General features: G+C 41.7%; 11 protein-coding genes and 1 non-coding gene across 24 annotated transcripts in view; 7 read left to right on the top strand and 5 right to left on the bottom strand.

The window, feature by feature from the left end:
* LOC117571074 (myb-like protein V) overlaps nt 1-5010 on the top strand; it is a 50173-nt gene extending 45163 nt beyond the window's left edge. For 3 of the 6 annotated variants that reach the window (XM_034253046.2, XM_034253045.2, XM_034253049.2), the window contains 4 exons: nt 15-84; nt 2031-2597; nt 2660-3439; nt 3500-5010. In XM_034253046.2, coding sequence (XP_034108937.1) covers nt 15-84; nt 2031-2597; nt 2660-3439; nt 3500-3736 — 1654 coding nt within the window. In that variant the 3' untranslated portion in view covers nt 3737-5010. The remainder of the gene's footprint in view (nt 1-14; nt 85-2030; nt 2598-2659; nt 3440-3499) is intronic. The other 3 variants (XM_034253048.2, XM_034253047.2, XM_052004462.1) reach the window with 1 other exon arrangement.
* Nucleotides 4999-6767, bottom strand: LOC117571077 (serine/threonine-protein kinase mos). The gene is made up of 4 exons (XM_034253052.2): nt 6627-6767; nt 6409-6566; nt 6140-6353; nt 4999-6086 (listed from the first exon to the last, which is right to left on the bottom strand). Coding segments are annotated over exons 1-4 (1209 nt in total). The 5' UTR covers nt 6629-6767; the 3' UTR covers nt 4999-5251.
* Nucleotides 6768-6820: 53 nt separating this feature from the next.
* On the bottom strand, nt 6821-10809 carry LOC117571078 (tafazzin). Of its 2 annotated transcripts, none has more exons than XM_034253053.2 (5): nt 10289-10809; nt 8746-9100; nt 7677-7913; nt 7227-7615; nt 6821-7157 (listed from the first exon to the last, which is right to left on the bottom strand). In XM_034253053.2, exons 1-5 carry the CDS (start codon nt 10433-10435, stop codon nt 7110-7112), a joined length of 1176 nt encoding a protein of 391 aa, XP_034108944.1. In that variant the 5' UTR covers nt 10436-10809; the 3' UTR covers nt 6821-7109. The 2 variants fall into 2 exon arrangements, with proteins under 2 accessions (XP_034108944.1, XP_051860423.1); XM_052004463.1 differs by lacking the exon at nt 10289-10809 and adding an exon at nt 9176-9270.
* A 62-nt stretch (nt 10810-10871) lies between these two features.
* LOC117571080 (39S ribosomal protein L18, mitochondrial) lies at nt 10872-11614 on the top strand. The gene has a single exon (XM_034253057.2). The coding sequence runs from the start codon at nt 10975-10977 to the stop codon at nt 11542-11544; it is 570 nt and encodes a 189-aa protein (XP_034108948.1). The 5' UTR covers nt 10872-10974; the 3' UTR covers nt 11545-11614.
* On the bottom strand, nt 11555-12014 carry LOC117571085 (cytochrome b-c1 complex subunit 9). The gene is made up of 2 exons (XM_034253067.2): nt 11763-12014; nt 11555-11692 (listed from the first exon to the last, which is right to left on the bottom strand). The coding sequence occupies exons 1-2, from the start codon at nt 11892-11894 to the stop codon at nt 11657-11659; spliced, it is 168 nt and encodes a 55-aa protein (XP_034108958.1). The 5' UTR covers nt 11895-12014; the 3' UTR covers nt 11555-11656.
* A 278-nt stretch (nt 12015-12292) lies between these two features.
* Nucleotides 12293-15662, top strand: LOC117571081 (uncharacterized). Of its 7 annotated transcripts, none has more exons than XM_034253061.2 (3): nt 12416-12514; nt 14107-14528; nt 15295-15662. In XM_034253061.2, exons 2-3 carry the CDS (start codon nt 14201-14203, stop codon nt 15396-15398), a joined length of 432 nt encoding a protein of 143 aa, XP_034108952.1. In that variant the 5' UTR covers nt 12416-12514; nt 14107-14200; the 3' UTR covers nt 15399-15662. The 7 variants fall into 7 exon arrangements, with proteins under 7 accessions (XP_034108955.1, XP_034108952.1, XP_034108953.1 ...); XM_034253062.2 differs by lacking the exon at nt 12416-12514 and adding an exon at nt 13017-13032; XM_034253063.2 differs by lacking the exon at nt 12416-12514 and adding an exon at nt 13306-13320.
* On the bottom strand, nt 13716-13797 carry Trnas-cga (transfer RNA serine (anticodon CGA)). Its single transcript has one exon. It is a non-coding gene; the product is annotated as a tRNA-Ser (tRNA).
* Nucleotides 15663-15860: 198 nt separating the features above from the next.
* On the top strand, nt 15861-16410 carry LOC117571083 (UPF0605 protein GA14893). The gene is made up of 2 exons (XM_034253065.2): nt 15861-15999; nt 16052-16410. The coding sequence occupies exons 1-2, from the start codon at nt 15984-15986 to the stop codon at nt 16318-16320; spliced, it is 285 nt and encodes a 94-aa protein (XP_034108956.1). The 5' UTR covers nt 15861-15983; the 3' UTR covers nt 16321-16410.
* Nucleotides 16411-16731: 321 nt separating this feature from the next.
* Nucleotides 16732-18749, top strand: LOC117571075 (NADPH:adrenodoxin oxidoreductase, mitochondrial). Its single transcript, XM_034253050.2, has 4 exons — nt 16732-17040; nt 17395-17767; nt 17824-17995; nt 18055-18749. Exons 1-4 carry the CDS (start codon nt 16802-16804, stop codon nt 18705-18707), a joined length of 1437 nt encoding a protein of 478 aa, XP_034108941.1. The 5' UTR covers nt 16732-16801; the 3' UTR covers nt 18708-18749.
* Nucleotides 16819-17311, bottom strand: LOC117571084 (uncharacterized). The gene is made up of 2 exons (XM_034253066.2): nt 17199-17311; nt 16819-17145 (listed from the first exon to the last, which is right to left on the bottom strand). The coding sequence occupies exons 1-2, from the start codon at nt 17278-17280 to the stop codon at nt 17057-17059; spliced, it is 171 nt and encodes a 56-aa protein (XP_034108957.1). The 5' UTR covers nt 17281-17311; the 3' UTR covers nt 16819-17056.
* Nucleotides 18750-18753: 4 nt separating the features above from the next.
* On the top strand, nt 18754-20022 carry LOC117571079 (UPF0605 protein GA14893). The gene is made up of 3 exons (XM_034253056.2): nt 18754-18903; nt 18961-19375; nt 19431-20022. Exons 1-3 carry the CDS (start codon nt 18863-18865, stop codon nt 19944-19946), a joined length of 972 nt encoding a protein of 323 aa, XP_034108947.1. The 5' UTR covers nt 18754-18862; the 3' UTR covers nt 19947-20022.
* Nucleotides 20023-20289: 267 nt separating this feature from the next.
* On the top strand, nt 20290-24303 carry LOC117566926 (F-box/LRR-repeat protein 6). The gene is made up of 9 exons (XM_034246546.2): nt 20290-20653; nt 21182-22238; nt 22304-22514; nt 22581-22750; nt 22817-22957; nt 23031-23198; nt 23256-23488; nt 23560-23694; nt 23760-24303. The coding sequence occupies exons 2-9, from the start codon at nt 21192-21194 to the stop codon at nt 23950-23952; spliced, it is 2298 nt and encodes a 765-aa protein (XP_034102437.1). The 5' UTR covers nt 20290-20653; nt 21182-21191; the 3' UTR covers nt 23953-24303.
* Nucleotides 24304-24342: the final 39 nt, after the last annotated feature.

The raw sequence follows: 24342 nt of genomic DNA, 5'->3' as shown, positions 1-24342 counted from the left end.
TCGTCCGCTTTCAGCATGAATCGCATTATGAAATCCAAAGAACGCAAACAACTGCAGACATGTCGGGATCACAAGGCACTCCAGGTATGTATCTATCTCTCTCTCTTTCACTCACTCTCTGTCTCTACATGCAGCGGATGTTGCTGCTCCTTTTTTAATGTCGGTGATGGTGGTGGATGCGGTGGCTTTGGCGGTGGCGCTGTGATGCTGTTCAATTTGCTATTTCTCTTGCTAATGTGCTGTGCTTGGGGGGGTCACGCTGACAGCAAGACAGCGAGGGCAGCATCACAAGTTGCCATCAAGTGAAGCATATAAACTGAAGTCCATATATATAGAAAAATATATTAAAAGTTTCTTGAACGAAACTAAATTGCACCTGCCTTTATTGCAATAAAAGTTATATGAATAACTTTAAACCCGAAATGAAATCGAGGAGTTTTTAAGCTGAAGCGATTTTTGTGGCTCCTCTTCTTAATTTCTTTCCTATTTCAAATACTTGTGTACTTCATATAATTTATTTTATATATACATTTCTTTCAAATCTATCTATTTCAAATACTTGTGTACTTCATATAATTTATTTTATATATACATTTCTTTCAAATCTATCTTATCGATTATGAACACCTTTCTTGTAGAAATATTGGGAGAAAATTTTCATTAGACACTTCTAAACAGTTCTACCTAAAGCTGCACCATATGTGAAGCATAGAATTATACTATAATCACAACTACTTCAATTAGTTCTTTATACAAAAAAAATATGAATATGAACAGTTCAAAAATTGACAAAGTGTCTTGCAAATTCTACTTCGATTTTCCTATTTTATGAAATTTTCTTAGTCCTATTCAATTCCTTTTACCAATTCATACAGGATTTTTATATAGCGAAAAGATGGAACTAGTTTATAGAAATCACCTAAGAACTGATAAAGTAATTCGCAAGATATTCGTCGAGTTATTATTCTACTTAACTTCTTCCAAGTCAAACGGTTATTTCGAAATTCTATACGCCAGCAACTCTATAAACCGCCCTCGCAGTGCACAGCATGTGAAAAAACAATTTGCACTGTTGCGCCGCGTTGCGGCAAAGAGTTTTCAGTTGGAGTTTTCCGCGCGCTTAGTCTGCGACTTGGAAATGAAAAGTTGGAAGTTGGAGTCGCAGTTGCTGTCAATGACGACAGTAGCAGCCAAAGATGGAGATGGAGATGGAGATGGCGATGGAAATGGAGCTGGAGGTGGAGCTGGAGTCGAAAGCGAAGACGAAGACGTAGAGAAGTCTCAGCGAAGTCATAAATAAACGCATAAATTCATTTTTAAGAACAATGTTTCCCCTCGCTCGCATATTCGGCGCATACAAATTGTCGCTTATCTGGGCCGTTGTTGTTCTCGAGACGCGACTTTAAATTGTTCTTGGCTTCTTTCTTGTTGTAGTTTCTTTGCTGCTTTTTTCTTGTGTTAATGTTGCTCTTTTTTTTTTTGTTTGGTTTTGTTTTGGGTAAGTCCTGAAATTGATTGAGCGTTCGCATTAGACGCGCTTCGCTGAGCAGCGAGAGTGTTTTGGGAAGGGGGAAAGGGGAAGCATCTTTTCATTACCCACCTCAGAAGGAATACGGGTTTTAAGCAACAACAAAGATTTCCCAATTGAATGGCGTGTGTGTGTGTTGAAGCCAAAGCTAACTGAATTTTCGTAAAGCGGGTCTAATGAAACCAATCCCAAGGTTTAACATGTCTCGATAGTTGCATTGACCTTCGGGCCAAGTTAACAAGTTGGCTGTCAGCTGTGTGTTTGCTCGATCAATTCATGGGTTTTTCAACTATTAGATGGATTGCTGAACATTTGGCTGGGGGTTGGCTGCATGTAACAACTGTTCACTTAGCACTTTGCTTCAATTGCAAGTGCCACAAATTGTGTGTGTGATAAATGACTCTGGGTGGGGGCGCGACCCTCGTCAATGCAGCTGTCCACCTCAAGGTTTTCCCCCAAACAAAAGTGTCTAATAACCCCTTCCCTTTTCTCTCTTTTACAGACTCGCTTTGCGCGCCAGGAGAGTTTGCTGCACTCGATGCAGCAGGAGAATCGAGCACTGCTGACGCGCATCCGACAATACGAACACTGTCTGGATGATGTGATGCGCAAGGTGGTGGACGCCATTGTGGCCGAAGATAATCTGCGCGAGGAAGTCAGCATGCTGAAGAGTCGAGTGCGTGATCTGGAGGCGCAGAATGCGGCGCTATCGGCAAGTCCGGTCAAGGGGAGGGACGAGGGCTACTGCACGATGAGCAGCGGACAGCCGCAGCCATCGAATGGACATCTGGAGGATTTGCCTGAGGAGCCGGAACAGTGGCTGCTGCCAGCGGAGCCGTGCTCGACTGAAATGGAAGACTGGAGCATGTCGCAGGAGGAGCTGGCTGTGATAACCTTTGACGATGAGCGCGATCATCAGCAGCATCAACAGCAGCAGCAGTTGCAACTGCAGCTGCAGCGAAGGAAGCGAGAGCACGACTGGCTCTGGCCCTCGAGTGACTTTATCAATTCGACAACCGTTGAGACTGACTCGCTGACCGATGGCATCGCGCAGCTGCTGCAGCAGAAGGTAAGGAAAACTCTTGCTAAAATCAATTTGCTCCCATTTACTATTTCCAATTCGTTGCACAGATTGTCTACTCGGAGGATGAGGAGGTGGCCTGCACTGACTTCACCAACGACTTTTACAAGCTGGTCAACATACGCTCCAACTCGTCGCGCAGCTTATTCTCCTACCTCGAGGGCGAGACCGATGATGAGGACGATGAGGACGAGGATGACGAGCAGGATTCGAGCATGTCGGAGAGCCAGGCCAAGGCGCGTGACAGTCCCACGCCCAGTGAGGCGGGGCGGGCGCAACTGACGAGCTGCTCCTCCAGCGAAACCGATGAGCATTCAGTCACACATCCGCCACCATCACTGCAACAGCCGCAGCCGGAGCATGAAGAGGAGGAGGAGGAGGAGGAGCACGACTATGCAGTGATTGAAGAGTGCCGACGACGTGTGAGTGACATTGAGATCGAGGATGTGCCGCTAATCAATGCTGTGGTCACGGCACCGCTGCTCAACGAACAGCAGTGCATAGCACAGATCATCAAGACCGAACTGCGTCGTCCGCCCCACGTGCTGGTCAAGTCCAAGTCGGTGCTGGAGGATCAGGAGCCCAGCTGCATACTGCGCCACAATCAGCGACGCGAACTCGAGTCCAGCGTGGTGCGCAGCGATAGCATCAGTTGTTCCCTGATGGCCAAAATGGCCAAGGAGCCACCGCCAGCTCCCGCCGTGGTCACCAAGCTGAAGGAGCGTCTGTTGCAGCGGCATGCGCCGCCAGCGAATTCGTGGCGACGCAGCAACGGTTGGAAGCGTGTGACGTCGCCCGTGCAAGCGGCAGCGCTTGTTTCACCAAAGAAGGTATGAAAGGAGATGGCAAATTTGTTTGTTGCACAATTCACTCAAAATTCCATTTTGTAGGAAACAAAGACAACGGCAACGGAGCTGCCAAAGAGCTGCCACAAAGCGCCGCCAACAAGAATTCCAACATGCATTCACACATCCTCCTCATCATCGACATCGACGTCAACATCGTCAACGTCATCGTCGCCATCGTCACCGTCGCCGCAGACACCGCAAAAACTGACAACGCAGCAGCCGCAACGTAAATCCAAAATTCCACCGCCGGTTCCTGTGCGTCGTTCCTACGCCAGTTAAAGAGACGCCCCCATGCGATGAACCCTTCTTCCCCCCAAAACATAAAAAAACAAAAACAATCTCAAAAAGAATAAAACGACAAAAGATACGAGAAACCCTATAAGTATAAGTTAAGCGTAAGCGGAGTGGAGTTACTATTCCCAAATCGAGAGTACGCGCATAGTTCTGGGGAATACACTCCACAACATACACATATATATATATTTAAAGATTTAAAAAGACTAAATTGTGATATATTCAAACTAAAACTGAGGAGACAGAGGCAGAAGTAGAGTGAAGAAGGCAAAAGTAATTGCGTATCTTCGAAATACGAATCATATTTATATTGAATATTGTAAGTTTTTTTGAGAATGTTTTCCCCGATTTAGCGTTTTGTAATTGCCAATTGTTCCAAGTATTCAACAAAAGAAAACAAAAAGCAAACGCACTCGACGCGCTCTATATGATTTTGTAGAACGACGTACGAAGTGTTCCCAAAGACATGTGTTCGAAAATTGCATTTCCAACTGAATAGATTTCTCTTAAAAAATATATAAAAATACATATATGTAATCTGTATACAATATAATGATAATTAATTTTGGAATAGCCAAAGCTTTGTTCAGTATCTGAGCAGAGTGCAACTAAAACCTTTTCAAACTATTAGCAGATGTAAAAGTAATATTATAAAATTGTAGTCTTCCGCACAACAGCATAAAAAGTAAAGAGCATGTATGTATTAATCAGATGTAGGTTATCTCTGATTATCAGCAACGATATGTTAGATAACACCAAACAGTTTTGTAGAGTGCATTACTCAACTCCTAAAGTCACACACCAAACACACAGTCAAAGCGCAGTTGGATACGAAAGTGTAGCGAAAATGGGTGAAAATATTTAGACATCTTTACAATAACAATAATAACAATAACGAATCAAATCAAATACTAATAAAGGTACATACATGCATATAGAAGGTTTCGAAGCGAACATAAAACAAATGACAACAATAATAATTTGTAAATAAAGTCAATAGACGAGCGTATCGCTTGTATAAGGGTGAGAACCTCTTCTTCAAACTCTAGTTAGTCCCTCTTAAAGTAGCCACGATGTGAGACTAAAAATCAGCCTAAAGCAAAGTGAACAAGTTAGTTATTTGTTCCTTCGTGTTTGCATCACATCCTAAATACAAGTTACATACATAAAAACATATATTATAGTATATACAGATATATACACCCATAGCAAACGCACTACGCTCGACAAAAATGAGAAATTATAAATTTAAGCTCGTATAAACATTATAAATGTATTTTCTTAGCGTAGCAAGTACAAATAAACAAAACAAAATAAAAAAGAGTTACGAAAAATAAATTATTAAACCAAAACAAAGTGGTCTCTTAAATTATTACTCTAACAAACAAAAAAATACATGAAGCGGTATAAAATCAATTTACATACAGTTAAAACTTAATCGTTGCAATAAAAATAATAATTACTAGACATTTTCAAATATAAAAAACAATTAACTTACAACTAATTGGCAAAGCATTTAGCCAAAATCAACTCGAGATGTTTTTGTAGCTCAATTGAGCTTAAACGCAACTGAGGTTGGCTGAGCCAACAGCTCTTATATAGTTCGCTATATGCATTTTCTAGATATGTGACTGAAATCGTTGACAGATTATCGAAATAATTCGCCAATCTGGGTTGCTTGTTGCGCTGTTTAAGTGTTCGCTTGCTCACACGACCATGTGAGTTATCAAAGTTGAGATTGCGACGAGCTTTTTTGTACAACTCCGTTGATAGTACTACATCCAACTGTGGATTATTTCGGTTCATGTATCTACACATGCGATCGACAACGTTAGTATTCTTTATACCTTGGCCACGCTCCTCACAATCGCAGTTGATTAAGGGCACAATTTCGGTGTGATCGGAACCGAGCTGTAGTTCCTCGAGTAGTGCGGAGTTATCAGGTCGTAGATCGTATTTCACAACTTGATAGGCAATGGTATCATTGCAGTTGAGTTGATAAAAGGGCAGGCGACGTGCCTGCAGTTGCCACATGGTGATCCCCAAGGAATAAATATCAGAGGCACATGTTAAAGGCGCCGATCGCAAAGCTTCTGGAGACATGTATCGCAGCGTGCCCTTTGTATTCATTTGACTGCTGCACAGCTCATCCAGCTTGACGGAGGAGCCAAAATCACATAGTTTGCATATATAGCTGCGATAATATAAAGATTGTTTTCCCATCGGAATTGCCTTGGCACCCAATGCAATCAATATATTCGGTGGCTTTACATCCAGATGCAATACCCCCTGACCATGGCAGTAGCTTAAAGCCGCCAGCACATCAAGCGTAATACTAGAAAAACAGTGATTATTAGTTATGGAATTAAGTGAAATTAATTTACTTACACCACTCTGTGCACCAAGGGCAAAACAAGTGTGTCCGTCACTCTTTGTAGACACAATCCATTGGGTCGCTCCATGATGAGCAAGCCAAACTCTGCATTCGATTCGACTCTCATCAGACGAACTATATTCTTGTGTTTCCAGTTGAGAACGTGGGACTCGTTGTGCAAAGTGGATATGGCGCTGTTTTTGATTACTTTCAGTGCCACAGAGTGATCTAGAGCAAACAAAATAATTTGAATTTAATTTAATAAATATTCATTAAAGTTCACCTCGATAAACTGCCTTGAACACGGTGCCGTAAGCGCCGCGACCCAAAACGTGGCACCTGTGGGACATGGACTCCGTTGGACCGTCTCGGAGCAGCTCATTGCGCTTGGGTGTGGTCAACACTATGGCATTCTCCTTATTAATAACTGTGATATACGACCTAGATTATTCCAATTTAGTTTTTTTCTTTAAAGGTAATATTTTCAAAATTTCTGCTTACATTTTTACACTTGTGCCATTTAACGGTGCTTGCCCTTTGTTTACATTTGAACGGCGAGTCTGGCAACGCGTTGAGCAAAGCTGCCACCTTGTTAAAATAAAAGTCCAAGCTCTTCTTTAAAACGGACATTTTAATGTACCTTTCTTTTTTATGTTTTAGTAATACAGTGTATTCTCTTAATCCCACATAAGTTGTTCAATCTTATAATTGTAAATATTAAGAATATCGGAAAAATTTCTAATTTACTTCTTGACTTGATTTCATATATTTACACTTAATCTCAATTCACACTCTTTTTACTTAAAGCAATAATTTGTTCAATAACAGACGACAGGGCAGCTTTTGGCCTCACTAATGCTACTGCAGCATGTTGGAAGGAAGTAGGAAAATGCTAAATATAATATTTATATAGTGATAACATTTTATCGAGGCATCATTTTAGGCTTAATACTATCGAAATAAATAAGCTATTCTTCCACGCGGTCACTGAGTGCGCTGCTCATGTAATTTTTCGGTTTCTAACCGCAGAGTCTACAAATAAAGAAAAGAAATACCATAAGTATACAATCAATGAATGGGGGGATCAATATTTAAACTTACAGCAAAGGCTTCTTGTATTTTGTCTGTGATGAGTTTTCGCGCCACAGGTTCGGGCACTTGTTTATTTTTCAGATCTTGAACGAAATCGTTTAGATCCAACGGTTGACCCACATTGATGGTGACATTCTTGCGGAATTTAAACACATACGGTTCCACATTGGGCAGCACAGAGTCCATGCCCTCGTGCCACATGGGAAGCACAATTGGCATTCTGGGCGATTCGTAAATAATCCGACCGACGCCCCACTTCAGACGCATCTCCTCCTTCTCCATGTTAACCTTGCCCTCGGGGAACACATGCACCCAATCTCCTAACGCGCACTTCTCAATGCACAGATTGATGGCATCTTGATATACGCCAATTCCACGCACAACAGGTATGCATTTTCCTATTGAAAATTGAATATACATTAATTTTAAGTAAAATTTACAAGGATAAAAGAAACTTACCATACATAAAGAAGGTGGCATGCAGCTTTCTCGTGAAACAAATATCATGAGCTGCCATCGACCATCGTATGCGCATAGTATTGCACACCAAGCTTATTGGCAAAGTGCCCCATATTCCGGGATCATCGAAGCAGGAGTAATGATTGGATACGGTTACGAGCGGCACGCCCTTGGGACGTTTGCCCACCGCCGCGATAAGTCGGTCCTTATTGTAGACTTTCGTATGATTCAACACGACTGCAATAATAATGGGAAACTCATTAATATATTTTTCAAATTGCAAGTACCTAAAAATACATTGCATACTTTAAGGCGCCACACAATATTAATAGCCAATTACATTTTCAATATTCAATTAATATTAGTAAGCAATGGGGTTAAGTTCTTTAATATGCAAAGTTCCTTACTAAGAAGTTTAAACTATGATGTTAGGGCTCTTTTTTCTTTTGTCACGGATGTTTCACTTAAAACAACAAAAAATTTTTAAAACTAATTTTCAATTTCACACTTGCTTAAGTTGCTATTTTAATGTCAGAATACTCTGTTCTTTTTAACATTTCAATTTAAAAATATATAAAGCGAATAGTTTGTGTTGACTTGCATTATAATCTTCCACATCTTCTAAAGATCTTCAACAAGATTTCTCTACATTACAATGCATTAAAAACATGTGACCCAGCGATTCACAATGTTAATCTTATTTAATGAAAAGTATATGTGGATTTGCATATATTATATGCAACTTTATGGCGTACTTATTAGATTCTATATATAAGATAGGCATAGTGCAAATACACAAGCGAATGCAGGAAGAGATGTCGTTTATCAGCCAGATTTGCTTATAGCCAAGAATCATGACCATGGACAATTTAGATGGGCGAGAAATGCGAAATGGGAAATCCGAAGTGCGAAAAGCACAAAACGCAACCAAAAATAAAATCCGACAAAAAGTACTACGCTTAAAATAAACGAAAACAGATGCTCTTGCGTGTTGTTTCTCGATTTCAATCGGAACAAAATGCAAACATAAATAATAATTTATGTTTTGACAACGGGGAATATAACTTACCGAGGATAACCTTGCTGAGGAGGCCTACGAGAGTGACTACAATTTGACTGACGACATACCACAGCTTGGAGGGATTTCGCAGTCGGGGAAATATCCAACTGATGTCGTAGGGAATATCCACACTTGATGCCATGCTCGAGGATGAAGGTTGTCGTCCCTGCGTCTGAGAGACCTGCTTTTTCACTGGATTATCCGTTGGCGGCCGAATGCTATGCGAAGATGGATGCTGCGAAAGATTATCCTGCTGCTGCTGCTGGCGCTGCTGTCCCTTTGGCTGCTGCGGCTGCTGATGCTGCAGTCCGGATGAGGATTTACCATCTGGCAAGGGGTGAGCCTCTGGGGCCTGGACGTAATGCTGCGAGTCAATGGAAGTGGAGTTTAACATCACAAACAAAACAAGCTAAATTCAAGTCAGTCATGACCAACTTACGGAGGGTCAACGACTACTTTGTTTTGCTAATTATTCTAATTGCCTTCATTTCACATACAAAATTTGATTTGATACACAAGTTTAACTGAGCTTAAATCACACTCACAACACTCATTACTTAAAAGGACTTTTGAACCTCAGCATGAGATATACAGAAAGGCTTATTCCAAGAGATAAGCAGAGAAATGTTTCCTCAGCATGAAACTGCATGTTATTCTTCACTTTTTGTTGTTTGTTTTTATGTGGAAAGCAAACAAAAGCACAAAGAACGCGTAGAATGAAAATGAAAAATACGCAGTGCAAAAAGCGCGACAATTTCTGCGTTTCTAGTGATTTTTTTTAGGCACTCAAAGTTCAATCAAAAAGATTCTTTCAAATATTTAATTGACTCGCCTTCAATTAATTTAAAATAAAAATATACGTTTTTTCAATTAGATTTCGTAGTTCTCTTTTGATTGCCGTTCTTTGTTGTTGTTGTCGTCGTCGTCGTCTATTACAATATTAGCGGAAGAGATTGCAGACACGACCGCGCGTTGGGAACTTGAAAGTGTAACTGATTTTAGACTTGAGAATTTTGTCAAGTGCAAATGCAGTGTTATTGTTAGTCTAGGTGCGTAGAAGGGCGCGCACATGCTGATCACAAAGAGAATTCGACCGAAAGAGAGCTTGAGCAACAGTCAAGTGCTCGCAATGCTATCAGTCAGTAAACATTTTATCAGTTCAAATAAAGTGTTGCAGTGAAAGCACGTTTTCACAGATATTTTCGCTTTGTTTAACCTTGCATACTATTTGCATTGAGATAGAGATGGAGATAAGCAACCGAAACAGCAACAGAGATGAATGCCGCACCTAACAGGCAATGTGCATTTTGAATAGCCCGCCAAAATAAAATGCTGACACAAATGCACCCCTGGTCGCACTGTGGTGAATTACAGATTGGTGAGAAAGCACCTATGTATATCGTTGGGGCCTTAACGCGTGGCTTCTTTTGCCCCCATATATATTATATGCATAAAATATATGAATTTTATTAACCCCATCTACTATATAGAATCAAAAATCGATGGCAATGGCAGAGGCCTTGACCACATAGTTTTAAATATACAATCTTACCCGTGACCCCAAGGCGTAAATTCGCTGTCCATAAATAGTCCGCTGCAGGTGCCCCAGATCCCAATGCCACAAGCACCGCGTGGCCAGATGATTCAGGTGATCAGGACGTATCCGCCTGGCGCTTGTAGTAAATATTGCCATCAACATGATGAACACTCAATTTGCTTGATATGTTTATATATATAATATAATGGTAGTTAGCAAATTTTGACTATTGCACCCGCACTTTACATAAGCGTAATTTATCTTTAACGCGCTACACTTGTACAATTTGGACTTGCGCTTCAGCCGTCGCCGACGACGATTGTCTTGTAAGGTTGAGCGTGCGGTTGGCAAATGTTCGCGCATTCCGGCCCGTAAAATATGAATTTGTGCCTTCGGCGCACTTTGGCCGAAGCGCGCATGTCTAAATTTTTATGATTAATGCAAATCGAGCAATAAAAATACGCTAGGCCAAATGGAAATCTGAAATAATTTATAAATTTTCAATGTAAACAAGCCGAAACAGCTGATCAGTTTAGCCATTCACAGGGCCACAGTTACATAAGCCACTGATGTCAGCTGATTACAGTAAAAATATCGATACCAATATATATCGACAACGCTTCAGGTCAAGTTATTGATGTTATTATTTTTAACGTGGTTAAACACAATTTATTTTTTTCGCTGTCGATTCTGAATAAACAATGTCTCGTAGTGCACGTCCCCTGACATCTGCACGAGTGCTGCACAAGATCAAGGAGCTAACGGCGCCGGCAAGCAACACAACATACGTAACAAACCGCAATCCCCGCAACTTGGAGAGGTTACGCATTGCATACAAGCCCAGCGGCTATCATCTGGAAAAGCCTGGTCGCTCCTATTGGCATACCCTCGAGATCAATACCAGCGGTCGCTATGTGAGTGCGGATGTTAAACACTTCGAAAACGGTACCATCTTGAGTGCTAGCACCTCAGAGTGGGCGATTAAACAGCAATTGTTCAAGACCAACGACACTGCGGCATTTGTGAATCTGGGACACGTTCTAGCCCAAAGATGCCTTCACGCCGGTATCACCGAGATGACTTGTAACGTCGAGGCTGTGGCCGGCAGCAAATTGGAGAAGCTGCTGCAAGCTGTGCAGGCCAGTGGCATCAGTTTCCAGGAACCCGCCAGACTACCAAACACCCAGCCCTGGGATGCTTATCGACATGAGAAGCCGTGGGAGGTGTCGGAGCAATCGGTAACTTCTGTTACGCAAAATAAACAAAAATAAAAACAAAGCCTTATTGGGATTTCGTTACGTTTACAATAAACGTCGCATTTTTATGTTAATTACAATGAAACATCATAACTGTTTTATTTATAACTAGCGTTCTTTAGCACGTCTATTCATATTTGCTCTTGATGTCCTTCCATTGTTTCTGCAAAAAATATGCGAGATAATATTAATGGGCCTTCTAAAGTCTTACATAAGCAGCAAATTGTACTTACGCCTTTGTTGATGGAATCGAAGATCGCGTTGGAGCTGACATCGATGGCGCGCTCAAAGAAGAAGGCCGAAGCGATGATGGCCACTGCGTAGGTGGATGTGCGCTTGAACAAAGTGTTGTAGATGACCTTCATTTTGCAAAAATTTTATTTTTTCCAAAACTCGAGCACGAAACAGCTGAAACAAACAACTTTACTTGTCAGAATGTGACCAGAAGAAATATTTTTAAGATACACGTTTTAACGCCGATAAATATGTTCTGAGCCGTTTGCGGTCTCACTTTTATGTCTAAGTTTCGATATATTTAAGGTATCGATTTTTATGGCGTTATATTATTACAAATTTATATATTTAAAAAAAAAGTACATTTTAATATTAAAAATGATGTATATGTAGTCGCCTTCCCTATCTGTTTCATAAGTTCAAGACAAAACTGTAGTAAAAAATTATAAACCTACGTAGTCGAACACTTGAAAATCGTGGCAACCTTGTTAGCAAACAAACCGGGTGGCAAGGACTGCAAAATATTTTCATCTTGAGTCGTGGTTTCGGCTATTTTTGAGATAAACTTGAAAGTGTGACGACAACAGAGCTGCCTACTCTGCTGCATCCAAACGTGCCTGACTTAAAGTTCTATTCATTTTTTACAATTTATACACCATGGTCGATTTAACTGATGCCGGTTCACCATTCCAACAGTCGATTCCCAATCTTGCATTTTATGTGCCGGCTGTTGTTGTTTTCGGATTAGCAGGTGAGTCTGAGTCTGCGATAGATGCATTCTATTAGATGCATTTCCTTCATATTGCGTCACGCATGAATTAAAACTCAATTTACTCGTCTCAAGTCCCTACTAAAATCAAATCAACATCACAGAGCCAAAAAGAATGGCAATTGGATCGCAAAAAAAACAAAACGAAACTTTCACCACACAATCAAAACGAGAATTGGTTCGCTTCCAACTCCATGTTCAGTGTCCCCCTCTTAATGTATCTGCCTATGTCTCTGTCTCTGTCTCTGCCATTGACTCTCATATGCTACTGTTTCGACAGCCATTATTATCTGCCTTCTTTTCTAAGAGTGCATTATCGCAATGTTTTGATTTGAAGAGCATTAAACTAAAAGCTCGCTAGTGCTCAAACGTAGTGAATACGTGTACGTTTAGAAGACATCCTACTCTACTTATCTGGTCAATTTCGTTTTTTTTTTCTGCCCACGTATTCAAGTTTTCTTGTCGAAAAATATTGGCGCTCCAATATTGTTAAATGATAAGTATGTAGTGATAAGCGAAGGCAGCAAACACAAGTTCGAACTGTGGGGCAACTGCACATGTTTGTTGACTATATATATTGTATATTGTTTTTTTGTTTTTGTTGGTTGTAGTACACGTGTTGACAGCTGAATGTTGAGAGTTGATGCCCACAAATCAATTTGCATTTTTTTACAATGTATTAGCTTAAGCTTCAGCTGCATGTTTCATTTACAAACTTCATTCATTACTGTACAGTCTTGTGTATTGCTTGGATTGATAAGCAGTATTGAGGAATCTTATCGCATATCGTTTGTAGTTGTAGTTGTTTCTATTTATTTTTATTTACTGACTTCTTGCGGACTACCTTTAAAAATATGCTGACGCTGGACAACAAAATACAAAGCGCAGCGAAACTAAAGGCACATACATATCTCTCACAAATAAGTGAAGAGAACAAAAAATATAAGCGGACTGAGATTACAAATAAGTGGCAAATTGTATTTTAGATTTGAAATTAGCGTTCAGTCAGTTTGCCAAGGCAGCGGTCTATAGAACACGTTAGTAGCTCCCAAACAATAATTCAATGAAAAGCGCGAATTTCTATTTTGTGCTTCTAAAGTCAGTTGTTAAATGTTGTTGTATTTAAAAGAGCATAAAAAATGTTTTATTTCATTAAAAAATTAAAAAAAAAAGTTACTCGTATCGCAGCCGGTAGGATTCGAACCTACGCTCCCAGAGGGAATCTGATTTCGAGTCAGACGCCTTAACCACTCGGCCACGACTGCTGTTGATGGTAGTCGTCTAAAATGCTATTTGAGTGCGCGAGTTTGCCTCTAGGGGTGAAATGTTCGTTTGCTATCAGCTGCTGCCACGTAGTTTCAGAGCAGTGTATTTTATTTACACTGTACGTTGTATGCAATTTCTTGTTGTATGTTACATTCAAATTATAATTGTCAGCAATATTACTATTTGCATGCTGTAAATTGATTATCTCTTAACAACATTAGAAGACTTTTTGTGAATTATTTAATATGTTTTCGTGGCGCTTGCGACTCAACTATAAGAATTTATACCTTCCACCCCCCAAAATGCAGACACAATAAACCGTTAAGCAAAACTACTCGTAACCGCTTAAGCTAAGAGCTGCGTCGTGATTAGAAGAGAGAGAGAGAGGGAATTTAATAAATAATGGCAGAAGATCCAATAAATCAACAAGCATTCGCCGATGATGTGGCTGCCGCGGCTGCAGCTGGCGGAGATCAGGGCTTCGTAGCGCCACCTGGCGCCGGTCCCGGCAGTCCAGACTTTAAAATGCCCAGCGCCGATGAGATATGGAAAATGGTCGAGTCCATGGAGGGCATTTCGGATGAAGAACGTGCCGAGCTGCGCGAAAGTATATTCAATCCAAAGCCGCCATCGCCGGAGGATTTCATGAGACAGTACGGACATCCCGGCCACAGTTCTCGAGAGTATATTGTGTTCTTTGTGATGATAACGCTCATATTGCTCGTCTTTGGTAAGCAGCGACAACCACAAGGAAACTTCCATTCCCAAAAATGACAATCAAAATTATTAAGACCACCCTCGCCAAATGTGACACCTACAATTATGTTGAAATTGTGTATGTGTCCATCAACTACACGTTGGTTTTACTCTACTCGTAAAGTGTGCGCTGTTAAAATACTCACATGCAAACATTTACTGAGAATGTTGGTTTATATTGGAGAGGTGTTCGATTTTCGATAAGATAGGAGAAATCCACCACAAAATTTCATGTTAAACGCGGCAAATCGTCACGATAAAAGCTTTACCCACTCATTTCTAGTGGAGTGCTATGCCGATCAACCTATTGGCAGTAATAATTTACACCAAATTATCCAAATACCCGTTGCAACAATGAGTTCTAGTGTCGGTGTTGGCGATGAGTCCATCGTTCAGCAGCTGAAGAACTCGGTGGCAGCGATTGTGGCCAAGACTGGACCCAACAGCAAGTTTGCCGAAGATCTGATGCAAAAGATTAACAGACTTCAGACCAAAATGGAATCCCTAACTGAGAGTGATCGACACGCATTCATCAGCGAGATGAAAGGCTCCTTTCAGGAGGCCATCGCTCGCATTGAGCGACGATTGGTGACACATACGAATTTTGCTCAAACCTATTCCACCTCCATATTGGTAGCTGTGATATTTCTTATCGTCTCAGTATTCGGTTAATTACACGTGCCCCTAATAGTATTGTTAAAACAATATTCATTAACATTCCACAATTTATGCAATTGCAGCTCTCTTTGGCTACAAGCTGTACAAATCGCTGACGGAGAAGGAGCTAAAGAAGCAGGAGAAACTCAAGAGCAAACAACAGAAGAAGGCTAAGAAGTCGAATTGATTATTTGACTAGACGACGACGATGATGATGATGACGATGGTGAATTGCAGCCAGCACATGGCTATAGTTTTTAATACTTCTGGATACTGGCAATAAAGGCAAAAGCAACCGAGCGTAGATTCATTAAATTTATATTAAATTGAGAGAATTGCAAATCTAAATAAATTCCTGTAAATGATAAAATTGTATATCTCCCCCCTTCCCCCCGTGTGTACGTGTAGAAAATATGCATAATACTTAATATACAAGTTATATAGATTGAAATTTGAGTGCGTGTTTAATTCATTGGTGACTTTATTTGTTTATTGACATTATAAAATGCCATTAAAGCAAACATCATGAACATGTCGTGTCGTGACCGTGTTTTAACGGCTTTAACAGAACTTGTTGCTATTTCATCCTGATTTTGGCCTTTAGATTCATTTATGGCCTGTCAGCACCCAATCAACTCATAGGCCCGTTGCCATGGAAAATAAATAAATCGTTTTGTCGAAGCGACTTCCGTCAGTTGAGGGCAGTCGTAGTTGTTTTTCGGAACTGTTCCGCTCATGGGATTCGTCTGCTTTTTAACACAATATAATTATTATGTCCTACTCCAATCGTAAGTGTTGCACTCGCATTTCCATAATGTGAGCTAATCCTGTTATGACCAGGTTATGGTTTTGATTTCCATTTACCGGATGGCGGCTGGTGCAATCCCAAGGACGACATGTACTTTCGTCGCAGTGTCGAATGGGTTCCCATCCGGAGTGCTGGCGTAGGTCGATCGTCTGCAATTACCAACGGCGTTATTTACCCACGTGTCTGCGGCATGTTGCCACGCTATGGAGGACATGTACCCGGTGAAATCTTTAATGTGGGTCACTCCTTTGGCAGTTCTACAGTGGATGCCAAACGCTGGCTGGCTTTGCACCGCGATTAAATCTGAATCACAGAAAATCACCATTTCCAAATTGTTATTGTACACCTCAAGTTTAGCACCTAATAAAAATTGTTATTGCATCTAATCGTACGTACCATTTTTCGAGTTTGTTTATCATCTAAATAAATAAAGCATCAATCTACAAACTACCTTAAAGGGCACAAGCTATTAAATATGTAAAAGTACTCGAAAAACAAGAGTGGATCTCTTTCTTTATTCCGAAGTATGTTATTTTTATCGAACATCTGATCAGTTAGTTAGATTAAAAACCAAAACAAGTAATATGTTTAAATTCACGCGCCATCTTATATCGTCGTTACATTGAAAATGTAACCAGGTGGCAATTATTCAATAATGTACTGTGTGTTTGGTATATTTAAGAAAGTTTGATTGTGGTCACACTGCGACGCAGGTGTTGAGAAACAAATAGTCACCGTTGCACAGCTTTCTTTATTGTACAGTAGTAAACAAACCAATAATCATGAATTACACAAGAAATTTGCGATATTGCAGACGCCAATTTATTAATGTTTATAACAACAGCTTTAGTACAAGTGTAATTAAATCACAAAGTGTGCAACAAGTGGCGCAACCCAAACGAATTTGTATTGTGGGCGCTGGTCCAGCAGGATTCTATGCGGCGCAATATTTACTTAAACAGCTGAGTGATTGTTCTGTGGACATCGTCGAGAAGTTGCCGGTGCCTTTTGGATTGGTGCGGTAAGCTTGAGTTTAATTAGTTACTGGGTGGTGTAGTATTATTATTGCCATCGTCTAGGCCAAAAAGCGGCCCAACAACAGAGCGAAAGATGCCATTAAAATAATCTACAAAATGAAATGATTGAATAGAGAATAAAGGGAAGTCTTATTGTACTTACCACCCACTTGTTCGGGACTCCAGAGGGGAGCAGAAGCTGCTAAGGTCCACAAACAGACGATCACTAATAAAACCGTCCACATCTTGAGCCCAGCGAGAAATGCGATTGGCCACTTTACTCTAGGTGTTTATATTGAATCTCTGTGCGACTTATCAACTAATGAGTTCGGTCATTATGCAAATTATTGACATTCCAGCTTTGGTGTTGCACCTGATCATCCAGAAGTAAAAAACGTCATCAATACGTTTACGAAAACAGCAGAGAATCCACGATTACGTTTTTTCGGTAACGTCACCCTCGGCACATATGTAACTCTGCAGGAACTACGAGAACGTTACCATGCCGTGCTGCTCACCTATGGAGCGGATCAGGATCGCGAGCTGGAACTACACAACGAGCAACAGGCGCATGTCATATCGGCGAGAAAGTTTGTGGCTTGGTACAATGGATTGCCGGGCGCCGAGCAGCTGCAGCCGGACTTAAGTGGCCGCGATGTGACGATTGTTGGTCAAGGAAACGTTGCCGTTGATGTGGCTCGCATGCTGCTCAGTCCAATTGATAACTTAAAGGTGTCCCAGAATAGCAATTCAGTTTAAAAGCTTTACTAATTCGTATATTTAAATAGGTGACAGACACAACAGAGTACGCACTGGAGGCGCTGGCCAACAGCAAGGTGGAGCGAGTGCATCTGGTGGGACGCCGAGGTCCTTTGCAAGCTGCATTCACCATCAAAGAGCTTCGCGAGATGCTCAAGTTACCGCAAGTGGAGACTCGCTGGCGTGCTGAGGATTTTACGGGTAAAATCACAAGTCACAAGACATTTTAAGCCATTTATTGACTTTTGACCAATTTTAAGGTGTGGATGCACAGTTGGACAAGCTACAGCGCCCACGCAAGCGACTCACTGAGCTGATGCTCAAGAGTCTTGGGGAGCAGAGTAGCCGCCAGTCTGGGGACGTCAGCAAGCAGTTTCTGCCCATCTTTCTGCGAGCGCCCAAAGCGATTGTCGAGCGTGAAATGGAATTTGCAATTACGGAGCTGCAGGAGAACTCGGCGGTGGCGACCAGTGCAACAGAAAAACTGCCCGCAGATCTGATACTACGCAGCATTGGCTACAAATCGAGTTGTGCGGATGCGGGCATTAATTTCGATGCACGACGAGGTCAAGTGTGCAATGAGCAAGGTCGCGTGTTGCAGGACAAAGAAACAAAGCAAACGGCACCTGGTCTCTATGTGGCTGGCTGGCTGGGTACTGGACCAACAGGTGTCATCTTGACCACCATGAACGGCGCCTTTGCTGTGGCCAAAACCATTTGCAATGACATTGCAGCGAATGCCTTCGACACAACATCCCTCAAGCCAGGTTTTGATCCGAGCAACAAACCTATTGTGACTTGGGAAGGATGGCAGCGCATTGACAAACATGAAACTGAAGCGGGAAAAGCGAAGGGCAAGCCACGGGAGAAGATAGTCAGTATTCCAGAGATGCTGCGTATTGCAGGTGTTTAATATGTGTGCTAAGAATCAGGAATCATGTTACTCATGATGTTTTTATAGAATGTTGACGTAGAAATGTTGTAAATAGGCCTTTTCATATTGTATTTTAATTGTGCTAAGATAAAAGCTAGTTTTCAAAATTCCCAGTGTTTTTATTTAATTGCAAAATGGAGCAAACTATAACGCCTGAACCTCATCTGGTACCAGGGTAAGCCCTAGAGAGCGAATGTTCTGTGCATTTGTAGAAATCACATCCCATTATTAGCTATACTGGCCATTGTGCCCAGAATCGCGATCGTGTTGGCAAATCTTATGGCATCCAGACGCACAAGTTGCTTATCGATCCATGCATTAACCATGCGCCAGAACTAATTGTAACGCCCATTGATGCTAAGCCCGATCTCAAGGATTATCCCACCCAGAGTGAATTGAAGACGCTGCGTGATCGCGAGGAATTCGTTGACTCCGTTTACAGGCATCCCATAATACCCGGTTATGCAGGTTTTGTGCCCAACATGTTTACACAAACCGGCAAACGGTATGTGGCAGCCGCCACTGCAGGCGTAGCTCAACATGAGGACCTCATGCAACGCTATCGCTGTGATAGGCGCACACTGCGTCATCGTGATCTGCTCGAGAGTGGCAACGGTCTCTTCGAGCACCAACTGAATGAACGATTGGTGAGTACATTTAGAGGGTTGAAGGAGTTCTTGCTATATGTACACCTCTATACAGCTACCGGGAACCACTTATCGTGCCCCATTAATACCGGTGACTGGACGTTCCAAGGGCATAAAGCAGGAAAAGTGTCCGCCAACGACAGAGAAGCTGAAGTACAGCAAGTTCACAACGCCACATTTCCTGGACGATGACGATAAGGACAAGTTCATTATTAATGGCTATGCTGCACATATTCCAATGGCTGTGACGCGGTTCGGAGAGCCAAGCAAGGTGCTGACCCATCATGCTCTCTGCAGCTTCTCCAACTACATGTATAAGAAGAAACGTGACAAGTGGTGTTGTGGCCAGGACTTGACCACACCCGCCATCCAATGTCCGCCAGTTGGTCACTTTGTGCTCTATCACAACGATCATGGCATGAATCCCAGCTATGCCGGTCATGTGCCGGGACATTTATACAAATTTGGTCGCACATATGGTAAGACAACGTATCATGCGAAACGGTGGTTGGAAATCCATAAGGATCTTGTTGTTTTGCCTGAAATTGCCAATTTAGATTATGAATATTAGGTTTCGCTTTACAAAATAAAATGTACACAATAAACACCGCCCGCCGATTATGTTTTTTAAATAATACGCCATAAAACGATAACGTGTATCGATACATTCATTGAAGCAACATTGCGTAAAGGCTCAACTGTTGCAGCTCATTTGCCATTGCTGTTAATTGTTTCCATTAAGTTAATTTAAGTATTAATTTAAACCATTTTACAAAAGATAATTTAAAATAATTTCTACATTATAATTCGACTTTGTTTACCGATAATTTATAGATGCTGTTAATTGCAGTATTTAGAAATGTTAATTTAAGCGCCGAACTCACCACCATAGTGGTGTGTTGACACACAAACAACACATCCTCTCTCTAGCTAGCAATAGCTTCTACGTCGTTGCACTAGTGGTTAAGTAAAATAAGTTTTCATCGAATTGAGGTGTTCAAATTATTCGGATCGATGTCAATGCCGTGATCAATTATTGTTTAGTGCCTCAAGTGCTTGGCAAAAATGTAAACGCTGCAGTTTGGACAACAAAACGCGTAAAAAATTCCATGAACGCCAAAAGAAAAAAATCTCTTCCGAATCGAACAATTCAAACACACACATAGTGCCGCACTGTTTTTACCGTCGACCTAATATACGTACCGCAGTGAGTGTGAGCGAGTTAAGCAGTACTGTACGGAGATAACATACATTTGTGTACCTACCTCTCTTCAAGTGGTGAGTTGAATGCCGATTATTGCACCCTGCACGCAATTGTGGCGCGCGGCATATAAGTGCACCAATTGTGGGGCTAACAAGAAGTGAAAATCAACATGTATCAACGATTTGTGCCTCAACTCTCTGAAAATTCTTATCAGCAAAAGATAAAGATTATGTGCCAGAGCCCAGTTCAAATCCCAAACAGTGTTCGAGTAGAGAATTAAAGGTTCGAAGAGGTTATAATTCGGTCGGTGTGATCCTACCGCAACTTGTTTATTAAAGGCGAACAAACGAATAAAAATAAAAACAAAAAAATACATACACACATACATACACATATGTAATTTGTTATAGAAGGTGAGATTTACGACTGCATGTTGAGTTGCTCTGTTGATAGGAGAGAATGCGAAGTGAGTGAAATTCAAGAATGAGAACGTATAGAGAACTTGGAAAAACCGCCAAAATGGGTTGAGTTTGTTTTGCATCGATTTTCCGGCCGCCTAATAATTATTAATCCTCCCATTTTTGCATTTTCAAAAATTGCAGCTCGAAAGAAATGAGTGAAACGCAAAGCATCGAGAAATCGACCACCCCCCACGATGCAGTGAAGAGTGAAGTGCAGCAAAATCAAGAAGTGGACGCAGCTGCTCCATCAGTGGCCACCAGTGTTAAAGAATCATCATCCAAAGATATCGTCGAGTCAGCAGAAGAAGCAAAACCAATGGACACGGATAATGTGCAGGCACACAGCGATCACAGCTTAAGTGTCAAACAGTTGAATGCCACAGTGAGCAACGCCATAGTGGACATCAATACGCTGACTCCGTCAACACCTTCACAGACGCCACCACAGCTGCTGGCGGCTGAAGCATCCGCAACTGCAGCAGCAGCAGCGACAGCAACAACATCAGCCATACCAGAGAATATTCTATCGCCACCCAAATCAGAGACCCAAACGGATGAAACAAATACGGCCACGTCGACATCATGCTCTCCAGCATCCGAAGGACAGCGATCGCCAGTCGGTGAAACCGAAACACAGATGCCACAAGCAAAGGAGCCAACAACTGCAAAACAAGAGCTGTTGGATCAGTCAACTGCAACGGCAACGACGGTCAATGGCACCATTCCAAAGTCGGGAGGCAAACCGCTGGTCACGGCACTCAACAAGAAACTGAATAAGTCAGCATCAACATCGCCTCGTGCATCACGAACGCGCAAACCGAAGGCTTTGCCCATGTACGAGAGCGAAATCAGTGACAACAAAGTGGGCATCAAGTTGTGCATCAAAAAGTCAGATGCCGTTGCCACGGCAACAGAATTGTCCTTGGGTGCGACGGCTACAGTAACTTCTCCAACGGTGGCCCACAAACCGGCAGCTCCATCGAAACCAGCACGGAAACGCGTTCGCAAACCAAAGCCACAAGATAGTGATGACGGCGAGTCTGAACCACGCAAGAAAAAAGGTGGAGGAGGCGGCAGCGGAGGCAGCAGCAACAATGGGGAGCGACAGAAGAAAATATCAACAAGCAGCAGTACGGACAAGGAGCCAGTCGAGCAGAGTGCGTGGGGCCTAAAGTTACCTGAAGAAGTGCTCTTTCGTGTAAGACAACGAAGTCGGACAAAGAACTTTAGAAATCTAACTTACAAATTCCTTTTAATTTACAGATATTTCAACTTGTTGTCGATAAGGAGGGCTGTTTGCCGACACTATTTCGCCTGGGTCGAGTGTGTTCGCTGTGGCGACAGGTTTCACTGAGGCCAACACTGTGGCGCACCATGGATTTGACCACCTGGATTAAAGAAAAGTATCGAACGGAACTCAAGCTTAAATGGTTTGTGGATAATCGCTGCAGCGCTTGTACTGAATTGAATGTTTGTAAGTAGCATGTAATCTTTAACTACAATATTTATTGTAACCCAATTGTCATTTTGTAATTCGCAGCCAATTGGAAGGTAACAGACATTAATTGCTTCCTTCTTAAACTGTCCAATGGTTGTCCGAATCTTACGGGCATCACATTAGCTGGTTGGAAAAGTTTGACAACAGATCAGTTGTCATTTCTGGTCGATAACATGCAAAAGCTACAGCGAATAGACTTGAGCTCTATCAATGTATGTTAATCAGATGCAGTTCATCTAAGTCTAAATCGTTTGTTATTAATTGTTTCCATATTATAGGTGGAAATGAATGCCAGCAAGAGCGCTGTGGGAATTAATTCACTTTGCAGTGCATTACAAGTAATGGGCAGTAGATTGACCCACCTCTATTTAGCACACAATCGTCTTGCGGGCATACCCAATATTGTCAGCATACTTGCGGTACAGTAATAATGGATTCAAGTGTTAAGGAAAGCATATTAACTGAACGCCTACTTCCATTTCCAAATTACAGGCGCATTGTCCAAACTTGACACTCCTGGATCTCTCAAATGTCACCACACAGGCAACTTCACACGGCGTGCTAAATATCGAGAAACTACAGCATGGATGCCAGAAATTAAAGGTGCTCCGTGTCACCAATTCACACATAACACCAAGCACAGCTAACATGCAGGAGATTGTAAGTAGCAGACACAATAATCTATATATCAGAGATCATTAATTTCGTCTTTTATAGATGGACTCACCTGGGTTTCCCGATCTCGAAGAACTGTCCGTGGCTGCACTGACTGATGAAGCACGCATCATTAGCGATGATCATTTACAGCGCATATTGAAGAGCAGCTCAAAGTTGAAGCTACTTGATGTACGCAATTGCACTCGCCTCACACACGAAAGTCTAATTCGTCTACCGGCATGGGATATCAAACATTTATTTCTCTCGGGCTGCTCGGTTACCCGTGATGTGGGGTACGTTGTCATATTATTATTAAATTATTAGAATTAGTTTAAATTAATAACATTCATGTGCGTTTGTGCAGCTCTGGACTAGAATTAATTGCATCAAAGTGGGCACATAGTCTTATTGAGCTGGATCTGGCTTGGGCAAATGTCCAGCAACCCATAGACAATGCACTTCGTGCACTTGCGGAGAAGGGCAGTGAGTCTCCGTTGGCGTAAGTAAATGAATTTCGGCATGTCAGACAAATCTTTGACTAATTCTTTTTCCATTTACTGGCAGTCATTTGAATCTGTGTGGATCATCCGTTTCTGAGGAGGCAGTAAAGGAAATACTCACGAATTGTGTCCACATGAGCTCAATTAATCTAGCGTCGTGTCGTGGACTACCGCGAGGAGTGAAGCGACTAATGCAAGGACCACAGGAGCTGCACGAATTGCGAGAGGTACTTGGAGTGCAATTGCGAGTGCAGTAGATGCACTCGAGAGCGGAAGGGAGTAGAGTGAAGTAGCAGCTATAAAAATTAACAGATGTCGTGGCAACAGTTCGCCAACAGTTCTGCGTAATTGGATTGCCACCCAACTAATTTAATTTGTTTCATCACCTGTGAAAATGGTTTAATGTTGTTGTTCGAGTTGTGACAGCAATGCAATAGTCGAAAATCGCTTCGCATCTTCCAATCATGCTTTCAATTTTTGTTTCTAGGCAGCACCCTTGAGTTATTATTTTATTTTTTTGTGTAAATGCAATATAATTTAGTTGTTTCGAATTTCTGACGCGAAAACCATTTCACGTTACCAATAATATCAAATATCGAAAATATTAACAGTGATGTGTTTAGATGATTATAAAGATAATGTTTTTT

The sequence above is a fragment of the Drosophila albomicans genome, chromosome 3, assembly GCF_009650485.2.
Source record: "Drosophila albomicans strain 15112-1751.03 chromosome 3, ASM965048v2, whole genome shotgun sequence".
NCBI classification, from domain to species: Eukaryota; Metazoa; Arthropoda; class Insecta; order Diptera; family Drosophilidae; genus Drosophila; species Drosophila albomicans.
This window is presented reverse-complemented; position numbering and strand designations above follow the sequence as displayed.